Source organism: Trachinotus anak, unplaced genomic scaffold (assembly GCF_046630095.1).
Source record: "Trachinotus anak isolate AG129_WGS33_773 ecotype Australia unplaced genomic scaffold, CSIRO_AGI_Tana_v1 ptg000020l, whole genome shotgun sequence".
NCBI lineage: Eukaryota > Metazoa > Chordata > Actinopteri > Carangiformes > Carangidae > Trachinotus > Trachinotus anak.
In genome coordinates this window covers 129,641-148,365 of record NW_027273871.1, presented here as the reverse complement: position 1 = coordinate 148,365, position 18,725 = coordinate 129,641, and the positions used below count along the sequence as shown (strand labels likewise).

At 40.8% G+C, this 18,725-nt stretch overlaps 1 protein-coding gene across 1 annotated transcript; it reads right to left on the bottom strand.

Annotated features, from left to right (window-relative positions):
• Positions 1-3,376: 3,376 nt before the first annotated feature.
• LOC139637281 (E3 ubiquitin-protein ligase CBL-like) lies at positions 3,377-17,714 on the bottom strand. Its single transcript, XM_071505858.1, has 15 exons — positions 17,143-17,714; positions 15,025-15,272; positions 13,277-13,423; positions 12,786-12,942; positions 11,750-11,871; positions 11,390-11,527; positions 10,015-10,102; positions 9,550-9,681; positions 8,415-8,624; positions 8,048-8,164; positions 7,628-7,917; positions 6,885-7,052; positions 5,960-6,066; positions 5,309-5,488; positions 3,377-5,052 (listed from the first exon to the last, which is right to left on the bottom strand). The coding sequence occupies exons 1-15, from the start codon at positions 17,284-17,286 to the stop codon at positions 4,706-4,708; spliced, it is 2,595 nt and encodes an 864-aa protein (XP_071361959.1). The 5' UTR covers positions 17,287-17,714; the 3' UTR covers positions 3,377-4,705.
• Between the last annotated feature and the right edge of the window lie 1,011 nt (positions 17,715-18,725).

Here is an 18,725-nt window from a genome sequence, read left to right as displayed (position 1 = left end):
AACAACAGCCACTTCAGTGTGCTCAGTGTTCACGCTGCACAGTCCCACAGTGAGGAGACAGGAAGGAGCGCTGCCTCCAAACCGCTGTCAGCACGAGCTGGAAATGACTCCAGCAGTAGCTCAGATTTCCAGCTGGAGTGTGGAGGAGGAGGAGGACGGACAGAAAACACAGCTCACATCTGCAACAAATTCAGGCACCACAAGCTCCGAGCTGCCCGTCTCACTGCAAAACAAATCAGCCATTCCTCTGTTCATTTAGCATGAAGTGTAGAACTCCAGGTTAAGACAGTGTTAGTCTCTTGAGATGAAGGAAAACAGTTGACGAAATTTGGTATTATATGCTATATAATTTGACTTTTTAGCCTTTACTGATGAAGCTGACATGCACCTGAAATGTTTGCCTTGTCCTCTACATATTAATAACACATCATCAAAGTAAGACCTTTACACCAGGATGTCTATTAAAGCGTCACATTACATGTATGTAATAATATTTAATACTGTAACTGTAGATATGTTTAGACTTTTGCAGACTTAAAAGAAGTGTGTGCAAATAGTGAATTTCATTGCAATATATACAACAGCCTGACAAACCACAGATCAAACATTAAAGAAAATACTGTTTAATTAAAAATCTTAATGGCTTAGGCATGAAAACATGGCAACACAATGAATGCTGAGGATATTAAAAAGACAATAAATAAAATCATATTTACACAGGCAATAACAAAGCCATGAAGACAACTTTTTAGTAGGCAAGTTCCTGTTGAAAAGGCTAGTTAACATGATTATACCACAAAAATCATTAACCAGTGACTCTGAGGGGAAATGTTTGTGTGTGTGTGTATGTGTTGTGTGAACCAGTAGAGCCTCTGGCAGTGATGTCAGCCTCAAGTGTATCCTCACACAGCGGCACTTTGATGGTCAAGAGTTAGTCCCTGTTAGTGTTCAAACGCTGAGATCAAGAGAGCACAAAGCCAAAAGGACTGACGACACATCCTCTGGAAATCAAAACGAGCTGAGGGGGCAACATGAAGGGGCAGCTTGCTGCTTTGAAATGCTTTTGGTCTGGGGCAATTAAAACTAAGATTTCTATGGACTCACAGCCTGACAGAAAACTGAGATGCCAGATTCACCGACCTCAGCCTCAGTCAGCAGAGATGTGATCAGTCTACACTTCACAACTCGTTTTACTGCATTTACTTTTTGTTTTACATGGATGTACCCAAAGTCCTTTAATGACTTCTGACAGACTTTTTTTTCTTTTTTCAAGAGTATGGAGGCATCCCTGAATGGTTTCTAGGGACTTGTTGACACATTTGAAACCGATTTAGAAGAAAAATATTTCAAATTTAAATTATAACAGCCAATAAGTAACGAGAAACTGCAGCACAGTAATACCCAATTACAGTAGCACCTTGCACTCATATATTAGAGAGTGTATATATCAGTAAATAGTACCTCATAATTGCAAGAAAACTAAGTCATACTTGCAAGATAATGTCAGATTTTCTTCCTCTGTTGATGAACGCAGTGACACCCTGATTAAAGATATTTAAAAACTGTCGCGATTACATAGTTTGTCCACAAGGCGGCACTAAGATGTTTCTTTTTCAATTGTCAAATATCCAACTTCGCACATATCTTTGTGAAGTCTTTACCAAGTATTTATCAGAAATGTCAGTAACAATTGTATTTATTTTATTCTCAAATATTTTGGTCTGAAAAAAAGAATTGGGCTCTAATTATCAGTTTTTAATTCCTCCTGTGAATCTGGCTGTGTGTCAAATGACCCCGTGTGAAGAACCAACTCCAAACTCTTGATATTTTGTTATTGGAAACCAAAGCTCTGTCAGAAAACGGCTCCAATGTGAAAGTGAAGCTGTGCAGATTTCCACTTTATCTCAGCAGTAAATGCGGAGTTAAAGTGTTTTGGTTCTCTGCTGTCATGTGCAGGTTGTGATTGGCAGAAGGCAAATTTACTGTGTGTGTTACTGCAGAGATCATGTGACCACTGAAGATCTATTTTGGGGAAGAAAAAGGAGAAATCGCACTCATAGTTATACAGAAAAGTTCAGACACATTTCCCTGTTTGGATGTGAAAGCAGAAACGAGATGCTCAGCCCTGTTTTGTATCTGGCTGTGTTCCTGAATGTGCACATCAATATGGAACAGCCTTCTCTGACAGTGAATGGAGCTTCTCTTACTATACATCTATATTCTGCATTGATGTAGCCCTGCACTCAGATCAGACTCCCTGCTTTGATGACATCTTTTCATCTTTGCTCTAAATGTGCCTGTGGTTAGGTTAATATACAAGCCCTCATGTAGATGACATCAAAAGCCCACTGACAGGGTGATGGATCATCAAGGTAAAGGTGTGGTGCCTGGGAGTGACAGCTGCTCGTTGTTGGTCCAGTGGAAACAAATCTGAACACCTGAGTGAAGTCCACCACTTCAGGGGAGTGTTTAGTTTCCTCAGTTTCATTGGTGTTAATTTGGATGTTCTACTGGAGAATGGATGTGAATGAAGTGAAATCCACTTGATGGCTGTGAATTGAGTTGAAACTCGGGCCAGTCCTGATCCAACTCAACTCTGACATTTCAGTTGCTCAGCAGATCATTAAATTATTTACAGAATGATGATAAAATGTTGATGATGATGATAAAATCTCACCTGATGGTCAGCAATGTTCTCAGCAACTAAACAAGACTTCAAAGTGAACAGCCATGCTAGCAGCTCTGCTAATCTTAGCTAATCTCAATATGCTAACATGCTCACAATAACAAGACCAATATTAAATGTAAAAAGCATTAAACACAAGGTAAAGCTGAAGCTGATGGAAGTGTCATTAGATCTGCAGGTATTTGGTCATAAACCAAAGCAGGATGGAGATGGTGAATTCATCCTCTGAGGACCATAAATGTTTGCGTGAAATTTCATAGTATAGAGATATTTGAATATGAAAGTGAAAAGCTGAAACTATGGAATGTTTTTGCTTCGAGGAAACTGGCTTAAAAAAATCAGTCATCAAAATAGCTGCAGATTACTTTTCTGCTGATCAACTAATTGATTAATCAACTAATCACATCAGCTTAAATAGCTTAGAAGGTTGTGTAGCAGCCGGTGAGCTGGTATTTTCGACATTCATCCCGTAATGACTTTTTGTGAGCTGCTGAGTGACTGAACTGTCCGAGCTCAGTGAGATGGCTGTAGCATGTATGATGGGTGGATTATTGTAACCAAATCTCCAGAGTCAATGATCTTGGGGGGAAAAAAATTGCAAAACTCATATAAAATATGAAATATAGCAGGTCATATGGTAAATCTGATGTGAGTAAGGTAACAAAAAGCAAGAAAATTCAGTCACTGGAATGTTTCTGTAAGAATGTGTCATGAGTCCACAACACTCCCAACATTATTATATCATCCCTCTGTGTCCTTTCAGCACCTGTTCATTCATCAGTACATACAACCAAATGGTTAATGCGGAGTACCTGAGTCCACATGACAACACGCCACCTTCAGTCGGTTCGCTTTAGAGCTCAGTGTAAATCCCTTCAATGTGATTTTGCACTAAAACCCAGTGAAGCTGTTCTGGGTATAAATGTGATTCATAAACAGTTCATGTTACAGTCTTTTCACTTTTTAGTAAGAAATTATACGAGTATACATAAGCTTTTGACTAAATAAATCAGCCTTCAGTCACAGGCCGCCTCGAGAGGCGGCACGAAACCAGGGAATTAAATTAACTTCTCAAAAATTCAGCCATTGTTAGTACCACACACAGCACAACACGTTATGAGAGTACTGAAACATTACACTTGTTATTTCATTATAGAACCATCACTGATCCGGGTGCTGCGAGGAGATATGGAGTCGTGTTCAACTTGTCTAATAACCATTGAAAACAGAGCGAGCCACAGTGACGCGTACGACATGAAGCCCTGCAATACTGCACTGCAACTGAACATTCACATTCTTCAGCCTGAGCACACACACACACACACACACACACACACACACACACACACACGGCACGGAGTTAATCACTAAATTTCTGACCAAACTTGTGTCGCTACATATTCGTACGCCACAATTTGCCAAGAAGCCTGTAAAGCACCAAACTGAACGGCTGCCAGCAGTGGGACACCGAGTCCAAAACACAGCGGTCAACAGCGATGCCTCCACGGTTCAACAACACATAGCTTAATGAGAGAAGGTACTCAGACTGAGGGGGAAACACTGCCACAGCACGAGTCGACCTCAGCTATGTACAAAGCTAAGGTCAAAGCTTCGCTACAGAGAGCACATCTTCAAGGCTTTGACTCTCCATGAACCACGCTGCGTTCAGGTCATATCAGATCTGATGTCTAGCCGCTCCTTCAAGCAGACTGGACTAAAGGTTTGAGATTCTGAGGTTTCAATGTCAACTACTTGGCATAACAATAGTCCAGGTTAATCAAAATAATATTTTCACCCTCAAATTCCTCTTAGAGAAGCAAAAAAAAAAAAAAAGACCTTTTTATGGGTATTTCAAGAATTAAAAACTTGATCTGACGTGAACGCAGCATCACTCCTCAGAGTAAAGCCTTTCGGTAAGTACTTGTGGCCCTGCAGGAAAGTGCTTGGTAAATGCTATCCATGATAATGGCACAGAGTAGAGACAGAGACAAGACAGAGAGGACGAGCGTCACAGAACGATTATGTGGCGATGTGCGCCGTGGAGGGGATGGAGACAAACTCGCGCAGGATGTTCTTGGCCGTCTCCAGGTTGTTCTGGGCGATCATCAGGGCTTTCTGGATGTCCTGGATGGAGTAGCCTTGGGACATCAGGCATTCAATCTCCCCGTTGAGGGCCAGGCTTCCAGGGCCCGCAGAAGGAGGTGGGGGAGGGGGAGGGGAAGAGGCAGAGGAGGCACCAGGGAGTTCCGGTAGTGGAGCAGAGTAATCACGATTTACAGGCCGAGGTCGTCGGTCGGAGTTGGCTCGCCGAGGGAGAGGTTTGGGGGGACGGGAGATGGGGGGGTCAGTAACTGGGGCAAACATACCTGGAAACACACAGTTAAGTAGACGAGTTAGTAAACGTGAGAACTGTGTTAAATTTAAGCACCTGAGGGAATACAGAGCAGGGAACACTCAAGCACGTGTGCCATGGACCTGGACGGGTTCCATACCTGTTTACTGTGAGACACAAGTCCCACCCAGGTGACAACATGATTTAGGAGCTTCCACTGCACAGATCATCTTTAAATCTGGGACTAGCTGAATTATTTTAAAAGTATAAAAGCTTGTAGAAATACATACTTGTTTCTACTGCACCATCCATGCTGAGGGAGCTGAAGGCAGCAGAAGGAGCACTGATATCTGAGAGGGTTCTTCTGGTGGGGGCCGGGGGGACGACCGGTCTGGGACAGTCGTAAACATCCTCCACACTGGTCTCCTCCTTCTTGTCCTGGGAATCCACGGCCAAACGTTGAGGGAGATCTGAAAAACAAACAGTGCAATGATGACGGCCTGTAGTCAATATACAACACACAGCTCACATACGGTGAAGAAGACAAAAGAGAGAACAGAAAAACAGAAATACCTGCACTACCTAACATCATATCTATGCAATAAGCCATATGTTACTTGAAATGCTCAGTTCATATTGAGGCTGCATCTCTGCTTTAACCCATCACTTATTTAGTCATGTGAACACTGTTATCTCCTCTTATCAAAGCATCCAGTATAACATTAATGGGAAAGTAATTTGATAACAGTAAATAATTAGTAATACCAATTCTAAAAACTGCAGTGTATCAGTTTATTTGAGTCCTTATATTAGGGGCTCAGTGTTGGGGTAAAAATGGTACAAGAGAAAAAAAAAAAAATACGAACAACAGACTTCAAGGGTAAAATGCTTAATATTCTTTTATTTTCCCATAAGACTGTGATATTTTGGTGTGTTGTTACCCAGATCTGAGGTCTGCGCTGTCTCAGCTGAACCAGCCTGGGCCTGGATGATACACATGGACTCGTAGACTTGGGGGTCCTCAGAGTCACTCTCAGCCGCCTCAATGCTGAGACAAAGAGACGGAGAAAGTTATTCTTTATTTGCACAAAATCTAGTCCTGTCTAAAAATGATCCAGATATCTGAAATGTGTCTTTTTTATCAGTAAAACAGGAAATGTTGAATAATCTTTTCTAATTGCAACATGATAAAATAAGAGCACAACTTTTTCACATCCTCTAATGACACAACATGAGAAATGTTCTTTTTCTTTCCAAGTCTGCCTCAATAATATCAGATTTTAGGATCACGACATATCATACAGCTCACATTAGGAGTATTTCTACTCATTCTGGCTGTGGCGTGTGGTATCTGCTCTAGTATTTAAAACTCTGTCATCATTTCATCAAAGAGAAATTCTTCTCAAGCACTGCATCTGCTTCGTCTCCCTCAAGGGGGGTAAAAATAGTAAAGGGGAGACGTTAGTGGGTTTCAGAATGGGGCATCACTGGACAAACAAAACTGAAGCTCCAGAGCTCCCTGGTGGACATAAAAATTACTGCTCCAGATACATTACTGCAGCATTTATTCCAACGTCCTGTCGCCATACACATTCATCCAGCACTTTATTAGGAACAGCTGCAGACCTGCTTATTCCTGTAGCAGCGGTGCAACACATAAAACCCTGCAGATACAGCTCAGGAGCTTCTGTTAGTGTTCACATCAGACATCAGAGTGTGGAAAAATGGGATTTTACTGACTTTGACCACAGCGTGATTGTTGGTGACAGACTGGCTGGTTTGAGTGCTTCTGAAACTGTTTAGGGTTAGGGATGTGGTAAAACAGGAGACTGGCAGCATGAATGTGCAGCTGACAAATCTGTTTACCTGACGTCATTGTGTTGGTTTCCCTGGGCCGGTGGCGGAGGCACTAAGGAGCCTGTTATGACCCAGGGAGCACCAGTGACTGGAAGAGAGGTGGGACTCATGTACTCATTCTCCTCACAGTCAGACGATGGCTTCTCCCCACTTATCACTGCTGATGCGGGCAGAGACCTGATCATATACAGACGACACAAAGCATGGAGGCATTGTCTTAACTTTATAAATCAGATTAATTTACAAGAAATCTGAGGACAAAAAAAAGTATGAAATTGAAATTATACAACTGTGTTAGACAGCATCACCTGCGGTGTGGACAGAGAACTTAAAATGTCCAAACACATTTGTACAGACACTGCTAGGTTTAAATACTATCTGTGAAGGGATTTTGTGTGGTTTGTTCTATTCTACATCAATTTTGTTCTTTGCACATGACCAGGTAATAGTGCAATACCGCATTTTTTTTTTGTTAAGAAAATGGGGGTGCTGTGCCAAAACATTTGTTGTTCTCTAATTTGCAATATGAAACATAACTTGCAATTAATCCAGTTGGATGAAGGTGGTTGTCTGTGACAGTGAGGCTGGTTAAAGGGTTCTCGAATTACCTCTTTGTGTAGTGATGGTATCAAAATCTAAATTCTGTCATCATGACAGCATAACCTTAATTCATCCATTTACAGCCATTTGCTCCTCCTCAGTTCATTTCTCATGGTGTTACCATCTATTTTCACTGCACCACAGCTCCATACCTTGCAGCCAGACAGTAGACGGCATTGGTAGCTGACTGGGGTTTGCTTCCCTCTCCACCGGCTTCGTTACTCTGAGGGGTGGAGGACAGGGCTGACAGGGCCTTGGTTGCAGGGCGTGGGACCATGTAGTTGGCAGCCCAGGCGGGCTGGTCGGGGGTGGAGGGCAGGGGTCTCCTCTGGAGTCTTGAGTCCTGGCTGACTAAAGAGGGGCGGTCCGGAGGGGGAGGAGGGGGCAGCTCTCTCAGGGCTGGAGGCAGAGGTAGAGGCTTGTCTCTGTGAGTGGCTGCCATCTGGGGAGAAGGTGGGAATGATGAAGTTGATGTTATTAACCAGCATTGGGTGTTTGACAGTCAAATGTACATGTTTGATATCTTCAAAGGTAGTAGGATATGGGAGAGCGCTGTCAACACACACACACACCTTGGCTGTGGCTCCCTGGCCCAGAGCACTGAGAGAGCTGGAGGGTCTCTGCTGCAAGAGGTCCAGTCGAGGGGGCACTGGAGGCAGCTGAGACACTGGAGATGGTGGACGCTCAACCTGCACACACGCACACCAACACTCTTTAAAATGCTGCATGAAACCAGCAGTGAGATTTAAATGTTGCCACTATAATCTAAACTAGTAGAGTAAAGAGGGTTCTACAGCTGGTAATTCAGTCAGCAGGGACTCAAATGATCCCACATGGATACTTGAGACCAGATCTAATCAGGTGAGTATCTGCTGGGTTGATTTTTTTGAGTATTTAAGGCTTCCTGACATATAAACCATTTGTGTGTGGTCCTCTTACCTTGGTGCAGGCCAGCCTGCTCATGACAAGGTGCTGGTCCTCCAAGCGATCATCTTCTTCCTCATCATTCCCAGCAGCTTCTGCTCTGCTGGACCCCTGGAAACCAGCAAAGGAAGCCCCGCTGGCCTTCGGGTGGAAGGGGTCCACCACGATGGGCTCTGTGCCTTTAATCTCACAGCGGCAGAATGGGCAGCCCTGACCCTCCGACTCCTGATACATACACACAGGGAGCAAAGAGCTGAGTAAGGCCTTCGTCAGGTATGAGACTCTTTACTTTTACTCTCTTACAGTGTGAACACTCAAAAGGAGACACAAGGATCTTTCAAACCAACAATGAGCAACAGCTAGATAGGCTGAAGCAATAGAAGTGATGATAAAAACAAAAAGTAGCACTGTTCAAATCCCCTAAGTTACATATAAGAATGATAATGTTTAGAACAGTGCAGCAAAATCACTCTCCAGACCGACTGCTACATTATGATGATGCATTTATGGAAATAATGCTGCGGAAATGTATGTTATACTGAACTTATCCTATGAGCCACAGCCACGCAAGGTATCTTCAGTATAATGTATATCCCACGGAACATGTCCCATTAATACAACAACAGTCATTTCATAATTAGTGCACTGATGCTGATTTTCAATCACCTCCCCTTTCTCTTTTTTTTCTGCCATCCATGTTAAGCATGTTAATGTTAATCATATGTTTCACATGAAAAGACTCTGAGGATCAGGTACGATTATGCTCACTGAAAAACTGGAGGGCTTTTATTGTGAAACACATGTGCAGGAAGTACTGCATTTCATTGATGATAACTTGAAAATGGCAAAGAGGAAACAACTGAAAATAATTACTGAATAAAACTGGAAATGTAAATTTTTTATGAATTTATCAAGGACAACAAATAAAGACGTAGGAAATGTCGAGTTTGCTTTAACATCTAAAAGCAAATTTAACTGGGGGGTCAATATTAATTTGCAGTAAATTTGAATATTTTAGCACAAAAAGGCTGAATCCAACCCTAAGCTTAATTTAAATAAATATTTTGACCAGTAAGGAAAAGAGATATAAGACTTCCCTTCCAACAAACCAGTGTGATTAAACCTTATAGTGTGTAGCAGACAGCCTCACCTGCCAGGCAGTCAGACAGGAGGTGCACATCAGGTGCCTGCAGGGCTCGATCTTCACGTCCTTGTCGTTCTCTGCACAGATCTTACAAAGCTGGAAAGTGGAGCCCATCTCACAGTACAGTTCATACTGCTCCTATAGGGAGGAGGAGACACAGGCTGTTTATATGGAAGATCGTAGTTGTTAACACTTACTGGTCATGTCATTCTCAATCTAGAAGGTTTTTATTAATTCATTATTATCAGTAAAATCTTATTAACTCCTTACTTTCACATGAATGTTTTTGTCTGACTTCTGTTATCAGGCAGTACAATGGCCTATATTTATCATAGCATTGCATGGTGGCCTTAATTTGCATTATGCACCTTCTGCAGAGTGACTCATGTGCTTTGTACTAAAAACAGATTTCTTGAGAAATAAAAAAAATGGTTGGCTCTGCTTTCAGATGAGAAACAAACAAGGTCAAACCTGAGTAACTTTGATGTGGTCCTGTGGAGAAGGTTCGCACAGCCCAGTTAGGTCTGGGTTCTGTGCACGGCCATCTGGGAACAGATAGCTAGAGAAACACCACATACATTAATCACACACACAGCTCAGTGTCATAGAAAATGTCTTAACTTAGTTGTAACACCAAAACAATTAGTTGAAAGTTGCTAAAAACGCTCCAAGAGTTGGGAATAATTCTCTGTGGGTTTGTCACTACAGGAGACCCCTTGCACATTACAGTTGTTTTTCTATTGTTCATTTAAAATATTCAGTAGAGCAGCTTTAAAATTAACTGTAGTTCCTCTCAAGTTCACTAGATGTTGCTTCTAAATGCTCATACAGTGCCTTATTTTTATGCCACACTATATATTTAGTAATTAATATGTCAAGTGACAATTTGCAACACAATGAACACATTGATCAACAGCAAAGAAGTGGTTTATACTGCAGCAGTGATTTCTAGATGTTTTGATGTGTTTGTTGTAGTTGTTCTGAGTCCAAACTGAAAACAGCTGCTGTCCTGCACCAAGGAGGAAGCTGCAAACTTTTTACAGCAACAGTGAAGGAAAGCCTCATAACTTAAAGATATATTTTAAGCGAAGCGTCCCTCACATGCTGCACACAATGAATGCTGTAATACATGCCTACAAAATATTTACTCATTGCCACAGTTCTATGTGCAGACTTCTCCATTGAACATTTATTTTATTATTTACCAGTGATGTCTGTGTTTCTGCTGAGTGCACCAAAAACTCTTCAGAATCCCCTGATCTAAACCTTAGTATAGTAGTTAGTACACTGGAGTGAAACTGTAGAGCTCAAGTGACTAATGTTCTGTTTATAGTGAACACAAATGATATCAACAATGTTGTCACCATCCTGCATGGATTCCTTAGTCAAATTTGAAAGCCAGGTTTAGCACACACTCAGCTATTGTGTAAGTGCAACAGATTGCAGCTGTGACTCTGGCCTTCTATCCTTATTGTGCCAAGTTATCACAGAGCTTTAATAACTTCAGTTTTGATATGGCATTTTGTTATTTTGGTTGCATCCATCAATGAATATAAATACATTTTTTTCCAGGAAATAGAGACATGCTTAACAAGATACACTTAATAAATAAACTGATGCTGGTTTGAGTGCTAGTCAGGTACTTAAATGTACCCCCCCCCCCCAAATCCCTTTATTAATGCAGTAAAAACACAATGACGTTCTCTCAATATGTAGACGAAAAATTCAGGCGTTATAATGCCTATCTCTAATATTTCCTAACTCATCCATATAGAATGGGTTGGAAAATACTATATCCCAAAATATATAAATTAGTGCTTTGACACTGTGCTGCAGTGGGACTCACAATCCCTCTCTGTATCCATCAATGAGGGCTTGGAAAAGTGGTTTGTTATGGGGGATGGTCTGCAGGATGTTCCCATCAGCTGTCACGTAGCCGATTGCCCACTGGCCCAGCCGGGTGCAGCTCAGCCTGAAAATGTAACTGAAAGACAGACAACAATGTCAACCAGTTGGTGTTCAATTGCAATAACATATTTTATGCAGTTGGGAATGTGACAGTTGGATTAATCCAAAATAGTTTTATTTCCATAGTTCCATGTATTTCTGGTCCACAAAGGATAATGACGCAGAAATGTTTCTTTTAAAAAGTGTTCAGAAGTGTATTTTGTTTATCTGTGGTTCTGAGGGTTTGTCAGTGTCTCACCTGCCAGGTTTGTGGATAAACCTGTGCAGTCGAGCTTTGACCTCGTCGTAGGTTAGGAAGGCCATATAACCAGGGTGTGTGACTGCCAGACTGTTCCAGTTCCTTAGAAGAGATGACCACGGCTAAAAAAACGTGCAAACACACAAAAAATGAATGTTCATGATACAGTTATCACTTGTTTTTTTGTTCAGCTTTACTGCCAAAAACATATTTTGGAATATCCAGGGAGGAATCTGATTCTTTCAACAAGTCTCTAGTAAGTGTTTATTTAACTTGATCATTCTAAGCCATAAAAAGTATCTTGTGGAGTTTTTGATAGCTACTAGCACTACAGAGCGACGCTTTCATCAGTGGGTCACGACTGTTAAAGACTTTCTCGTGCACGCACATGCCTGCAAGTGACACATAACACATTCCTTCCAATGCTTCTACATTATTCCACAGATTCACAAGTGATGGTAATGTGCCAAGAAATGCAACAATGTGCCAACAAAGTACTTTTAGCAGAAAAAAACAAAACAAAAAAGAAAACATCTCCACGGGGCATCTTTAATTAGTCATTTATATAAGAAAAATAATCAATCATTAGACACATTAATGATAAATAATCATTAAATCATTAAAAGTCACTTGTAAGTCTATGAAAATAAGAGGTGCAGAAATCAAAACTGAGAGGTTCATAGTACACAGAGCTGCAGATACCAGACACTGATGCAAAAAATTTGCACAATTCCAAACTTCTGAAACACAACAGCTTTCAAACTTGATGAAAATGTCCCAACTTTCTGTTTCCATGCAGAGTCTATCTACTTCTACTTCTGCATCTACACAACAGAGATTTCAGCCAGACTCACTAAATGAGTGATGATCTAAACTGATACTCTTGTGTCAAAGCAAAGTGGGTAATCTCTGACACCTCAGACCACAGCTATATAAATGGTAGAGAACTCTACACTGAACTGCAACATACACTTGTGGATACCATCATGATATTTACCAGGACATCCCCAGAACGCTCTACTGTTATGAGCCTTACCTGGAAGAGCCTGGTGAAGATGTCAAACTCAAAGACAGAGATGTAGTCGTTACAGGTGAGGTCAATGGTGGACTTCAGGGCCATGGCCTCCAGGCCTGAGCTGATGGGGTGAAACTCGTGGAGAGCCTGACGAAATGTCCTCCATGGCACGATGGTCCTTCATGGGTGGGAGGGAGTAACAGAAGTAACAGGTATAATATGAACCTAACCAGTCACTATGGTTTGAATACCATACATCATTCTCATAATCTCAAAACCTGAAGCTCAAAAAGCAACTATCAAAAAGAAGCACCGTGAAAGGAAGGTTACAACAGAGAGAAGGTGGGTAAAATTTAACTCACAAAATGAGTTCTAATCAAGGAACTACAGGTGAGATTTAATTAAAAATACCTAGTTTCAGAAAGAAGTTTAATAACTCAAACCTGTGATATTATTTTTTTTAAATACCAATTAGTTCAGTAACCTCTCCTGTAGATAGAGTAGAAACTCACTTGTCCCCAAACGACCTTCTCCAGAATTCAGCAGCATCAGCTTTGGTGATCCTAAAGTTGTCGCCCTGAAAAAGGCCATTAGGGAAGATGGCTTTTAGCTCTGCCAGCATGTGACTGAAGATCAGAGACAGCTTGGTAAGGTTTCGCCTGAGTGAGAGGGGAGGAAGCGAGAGAACGAAAGAAACAAATACAAGTTAGTACAGGACATTACCAGATTAAGTTCTAATCACTTGTGAGAAAGTCATTTAACAGGCAAGCATGTATGTGCTTATCCATTACTAAACAAGACAAATTACACTTGTGTTTACAGTATAGATCTTTTTATTCCTCCAAATGCTTTTTGGTCAACCACAACTTTCCTGTTCTTCAACAAACAGAGACGCCGTTCAAACCGTTTAATATGTGAGTCAAACAATATAATGTTAAAACCTACTCTACTTTAAAACCCAACTTTAGACTTTGCACTTTTTTAAAATGTGGTTTTTATGATTCATGATAATTTGCCAATATAAAGCAGAGAAAAAAGTCAGTCAATAGAAAATAACTTGATCTTGATAAACGTTTTCTATACTTTGAAAGCAAAAAGTCAAACATCTGTTGACCACATTCTTAAATTTTTCTCTGATTTTTATATAACCGTAAACTTAATATCTTCAGATTTTGGATTGTTGGTTAGAAACAAAACAAGACATTTGAGAGTGTCACCTTGGACCCTAGGAAACTGGGTTTGACATTTTCTGTAATTTTACAGACACAAAGATTAACCACAAAAATACCGCAAATAATGAAAAAATGCTGATCTGCCCATTGACCTTTACCAGTCCACTGGCCTTACATTTGTAGCTCGTGATTTCAGACTTCTATATTCTCTTAAGTAATGAACCACTATTTTTCAGCTACAGGGAGCCCAGTCTTTTCCAGTTTGAAAACAACTCACAAGGATGGAGTAGCATGATTACACCTCTGGTATACTGTAGGCCTTAAACATAAATACTACTAACTACTGAACTTTTGGTTTAGCACATAAATTAGCTAAACTAGACCTAGTCCAAGCCAGTTTTTAAAAGTCTTACATAATAACCACATTATTCACCTTATAAAATAGTCACAATAACAATCATATAAGCATAGAGAGGAAACAAAAACATCTTGAACATGAATACAGCTCTGACCCCGATGCAAAATCTCTGTGGAAATGCTCGATAAAAATCAGGGTGCATCAGAGGAAGGATGAACTTTCGCTTAGTAATGGCTTTCTTCAAAACAGAGGAAGTAGATGTGATTGCGACAGTCTAATCACGCCTTCATCATACAGTTGAGTGATTTTACTTCAGATGGCATGGCTGATCTACTTTTGCCAAATGTCAGAGGTTACATTTCATCACAATCATGGAAACTGTAAAAAAAGAGCGTGGAAAAACTTCTTGGCAACTTTGTTGTGGCGTCACTAAAAATACGAGCAGTGTCTTTCAGTTTCTTTCCTTAGATGTAGTGGTTAAAGCCCAAACTATAATTATGCCAATAGGTCACTGCCAACTTAATACAGGCCTAATAGAAAAACTGCTGTTTGAAAACTAGGCCACCTAAATCTATTTTTAAAAAAATTACTCTGACACATTTCTACACTCATAGTCTCGTGGAAATTAAACAGTAACACAAATAAAATGGACAGACGACTCGCACTGAATTTCCCTGCTGTACAGCTCTTTTCTTTGCTGCATGGCGATATGAGTGATTGTGATGCCTACCTGGGTTGGGAGTTCTCCTCATACATCCTCTCCTTGGCCTCTTTAAAAAGGCTCATCGTCTGCTTAGTCTTGTTGGTCAAGTTCTCCATGACCACACGAAAATACTCATTTTCCCCAAGTATCTCCATTTTGCCCTCGTATCGGGACAGGATGGTGCGAAGGTGCTGGTAGGTGTCCGGAAGCAGGTCAAGGATGTAGGGTGGACTGTTCTTCAATGCCACTTTGGGATTCTGGCACAAACGCACCACCTGGATAGGAAACACAATGGCCCTTTGAGACTATCTTAAGATGCAAACAAAATGAAATGACAACATACCCTGGTCTGTAGTTCTTGAGAATTCTTGGTCTTGACCAACAGACATCACCATCATTAAAGAATAATTTTGGTCTATTACAACATGAAGTGTAATTTCTGTAGTATTGATTTCTATCAGTCATGATGACATGACACTTACTAAAGTAACTGCTGAGATCTGGGAACACAGTGACAGATAGATCAAAGCTGGAACATGAATTGGGTCAGTGAACTGTGATGGATGTTTACAATAGACAGTTCAGGTAAGAGTAATTCCACTGGTCATGGTTTATAGCAATACTGCCGTTTTCCTTGAGCTCAGCAATTGACTTGGTGAGTACGATGTTTTTATTACTGACGAGAACGATGCTCAGTGCTTGGAAAACAAGACCCAAGCTGTAATACACTAGAATTATCCTGCCAGACCCAGCACCAGAGGGATACAAATCCTACTGTAATAATAAGGCAACAAAAAGCGTTTTGCTGACTGAAACACAAATCCAGACATGCTGGTATTTAAAATACCAACATTTTGATTCTGCCTACTTTAAGTCAAACTTCACCAAACATCATGTCAACAACTTAACCAGGAGCTTCCACACCTTCCATGTTTAGTTCAGTTGAATAAAGGGTGTAAATATTGACTTGACGCTCAATTTTTTTTTAGTTTTTAACATGATATTAATGTTTATTGTATACTTCAGGGGCAGAGGGAACAGAGTTGGGAGATATGGTTGAAACAGCAAAATGATGATTCTAAGAATATATCTGGTAACAATATGCAACAGTTTGGAAAATGTATCCAAAAATCATATAAAGTACTTAAAGGGATGTTCAACACAACAACTTGTTCCATTTTTATGCATTAAAACCTGGCTAAACCCCTATCATTAAACCTCCAATATAAACCTACTATCAGCACAGTTTCACTGCAAGGCAATAAACTAATACCATATTATCACCCAGCCCTAGAGGAAACAAAGAATTTAACCCAGGTATAAAAAGTTTTTAAACCTCAAACAGCAAAAGGGATCAGTCCATACCATGTGACATGATGACACATCATACTGTAGGTGAAAATTAGGCAGCACAGCCACGTCTTTGCACAGCACAGGCATGCAATGTTATACACTGTCTTTATCTGATGTCTCTCTTTATAATCCAGCCCTCCTGGATTAATCTCTTGTGAACTCTTGTCTATTCATCTCTCTCTACTTTCTTCTCTTCTGTCTAGCACAGTTTGGATTGTGTTAAAGATAAACTAGAGTGACAGGCAGAAAGGAATATACAGTTCAAAACCAAGGCTTTTCCCCTCGCAACACACACAGCTCTCTATAATACCAATTATAGGGTATTCTCCCAGGGATATCCATGGGCCTTTGGTGTTTCCACAAAGTCCACGGCAAAAGATCAACAGATTACTGTCACTGTGACCTAATTCACTATAATCTATCCCAAGGAGATAATGAATCAGGGACACCATTGTACCTCAGTTCTTCTATTGCATTTTCAGCTTGTCTGGGGTTCAATTTTCCCATAGAGGTAACAGGCAGCTCCACAATTGCCAATACTGAAAGCTAAAATATCTTTGTGTATGGATGTCTGAAACAAAATCTAATGTCATGTCAGTTCCACAACTGGTTAAGGGAAAAAAATGTATGTATAACTAACATAAAAGTTCAGGTCTAAGATGGTCAAGTCTGAACAATTTTGACGGTCATGATCATGAGAGAGAGGGACGTGGCAATGAATACTCACAATTTCAGTCCCATGTTTCATGTTTATAACGATTTTTTTTTGTACTTTAAAAACATTGTCAATACCTTATCCATGAGTTTCCAGCATTTTTCCACCATTTTCTTGTCGACCACAGCAGGTTGGTGAGGCTGGAGAGGCTGCTGGTGGGGCTGAAAGGCGTCCTTCATCAAGCCGATGAGACCGGCGCCCCTCCTCGGATTTCCGGCCATTAAATCGGTCGGCGACCGGGGGTTAGCCCCGGGGCTGAGGCTTGACAACCAGGTATTACCCTTGACACGTTTTTCAGCAAAACAACCGCTATTTTTGCGCCCTCTTTCTACTTAACATTGGTAATAATTTGTCATGCAGAGGCTGTCCAAGAGCAGAACAAAAAACGCTGTGTGTACACTGTACGCGACGCAGCTAGCTAACAAGCTACATTTGAAAAGCCTCTCTGTGTGATTCCGTCGCCAAATACAAGCTCAGGACATAGTCGTTATATTGTTGTGTCTGCTGTCAGGCAATTAGCTATCTCTTCCTGGCGACGGCAAGTTGAGCCCCCCCTGAGAAATCAACCCGGCTTATTATAGACTCAGGGTGTTAATGAGCCTCATAGAGCGATCAACAAACAGGTTGTGCAGTAGTTCCAGCCAACGACAAGCCAGCAGCTAGAGTAAACAAGGATGTCCGGCTGCAACCTTCAAAATAAAGGTATGGCCAGTGAACAAGCAATGTTATGATGGAAAATGCGGTTAAAATACCCGTCGAATAGGTCTTTGCAGGAGTGGTATGTGCAAATATTTAGATTTTTTTTTAAAGTAGACATGATATAATTCGAAAAATGCATGTTAGTATAGAGTATCATTGGTGAGATACTATCAAAAGTAAATGTATATTAATGGAGAATGACCTCTTTCTGATTGTTATTATTTTTATATTACACTGGACTATTATTGGTGCATTCACGTGTAAGCAGCATATGTGGCTGAAGCATATGTTGGTGAAACTCATTTTAATAAATTTATATGCCAAGAAAGAAAAACTGAGTAGCCCAGGAACAAGTTCTCCCAACGAACCCCTCACTGCTCTGAGAAGATATTTACCAGAAAAAAGCTTTTTTTTTAATTAAATGGATTTTTCATTTATGATCTGTTAAGTAAGCTGTTGATAATACTAATGACAATAAAAATGCCGTGGGAGAAATATAAGAATAAGTTCATCTTTGATCAAATATTTTATTTTGCAGACCAGGTGAACTGCTGACTAATTTGACTGTGGGTATGGTTGTCTGTAAACTGTGCAGTGAATTCAGTGGAAAGCAGCTGCATCCTGGAAGACACAGTCAGAGCCGTAAAACACCACAACAAGCATTGAAAAGCAGTGAGTCATATACGATACATTATTAGCACTAAAAGACCTAAATCACAAAACAAAAACCCTGGTATGGGCCTTTAAAGGTGTGCATGACGACATGTGAGCTGCAGCAGCACAGCAGAGATGGTGTTCACATCAACAACCACTTAATTACTATGATGAATCTCAGCGGCTGCAGCGGCTGAGCAGCTCGGCCTCGGTCCAGCTGGAGCCAGCAGTGCTTCTGGGTGGTCATTTCCTCACATTACCGCTAAACGAGTCACAGCCAAGCATGAGATGTATGTTGGGATGAAAT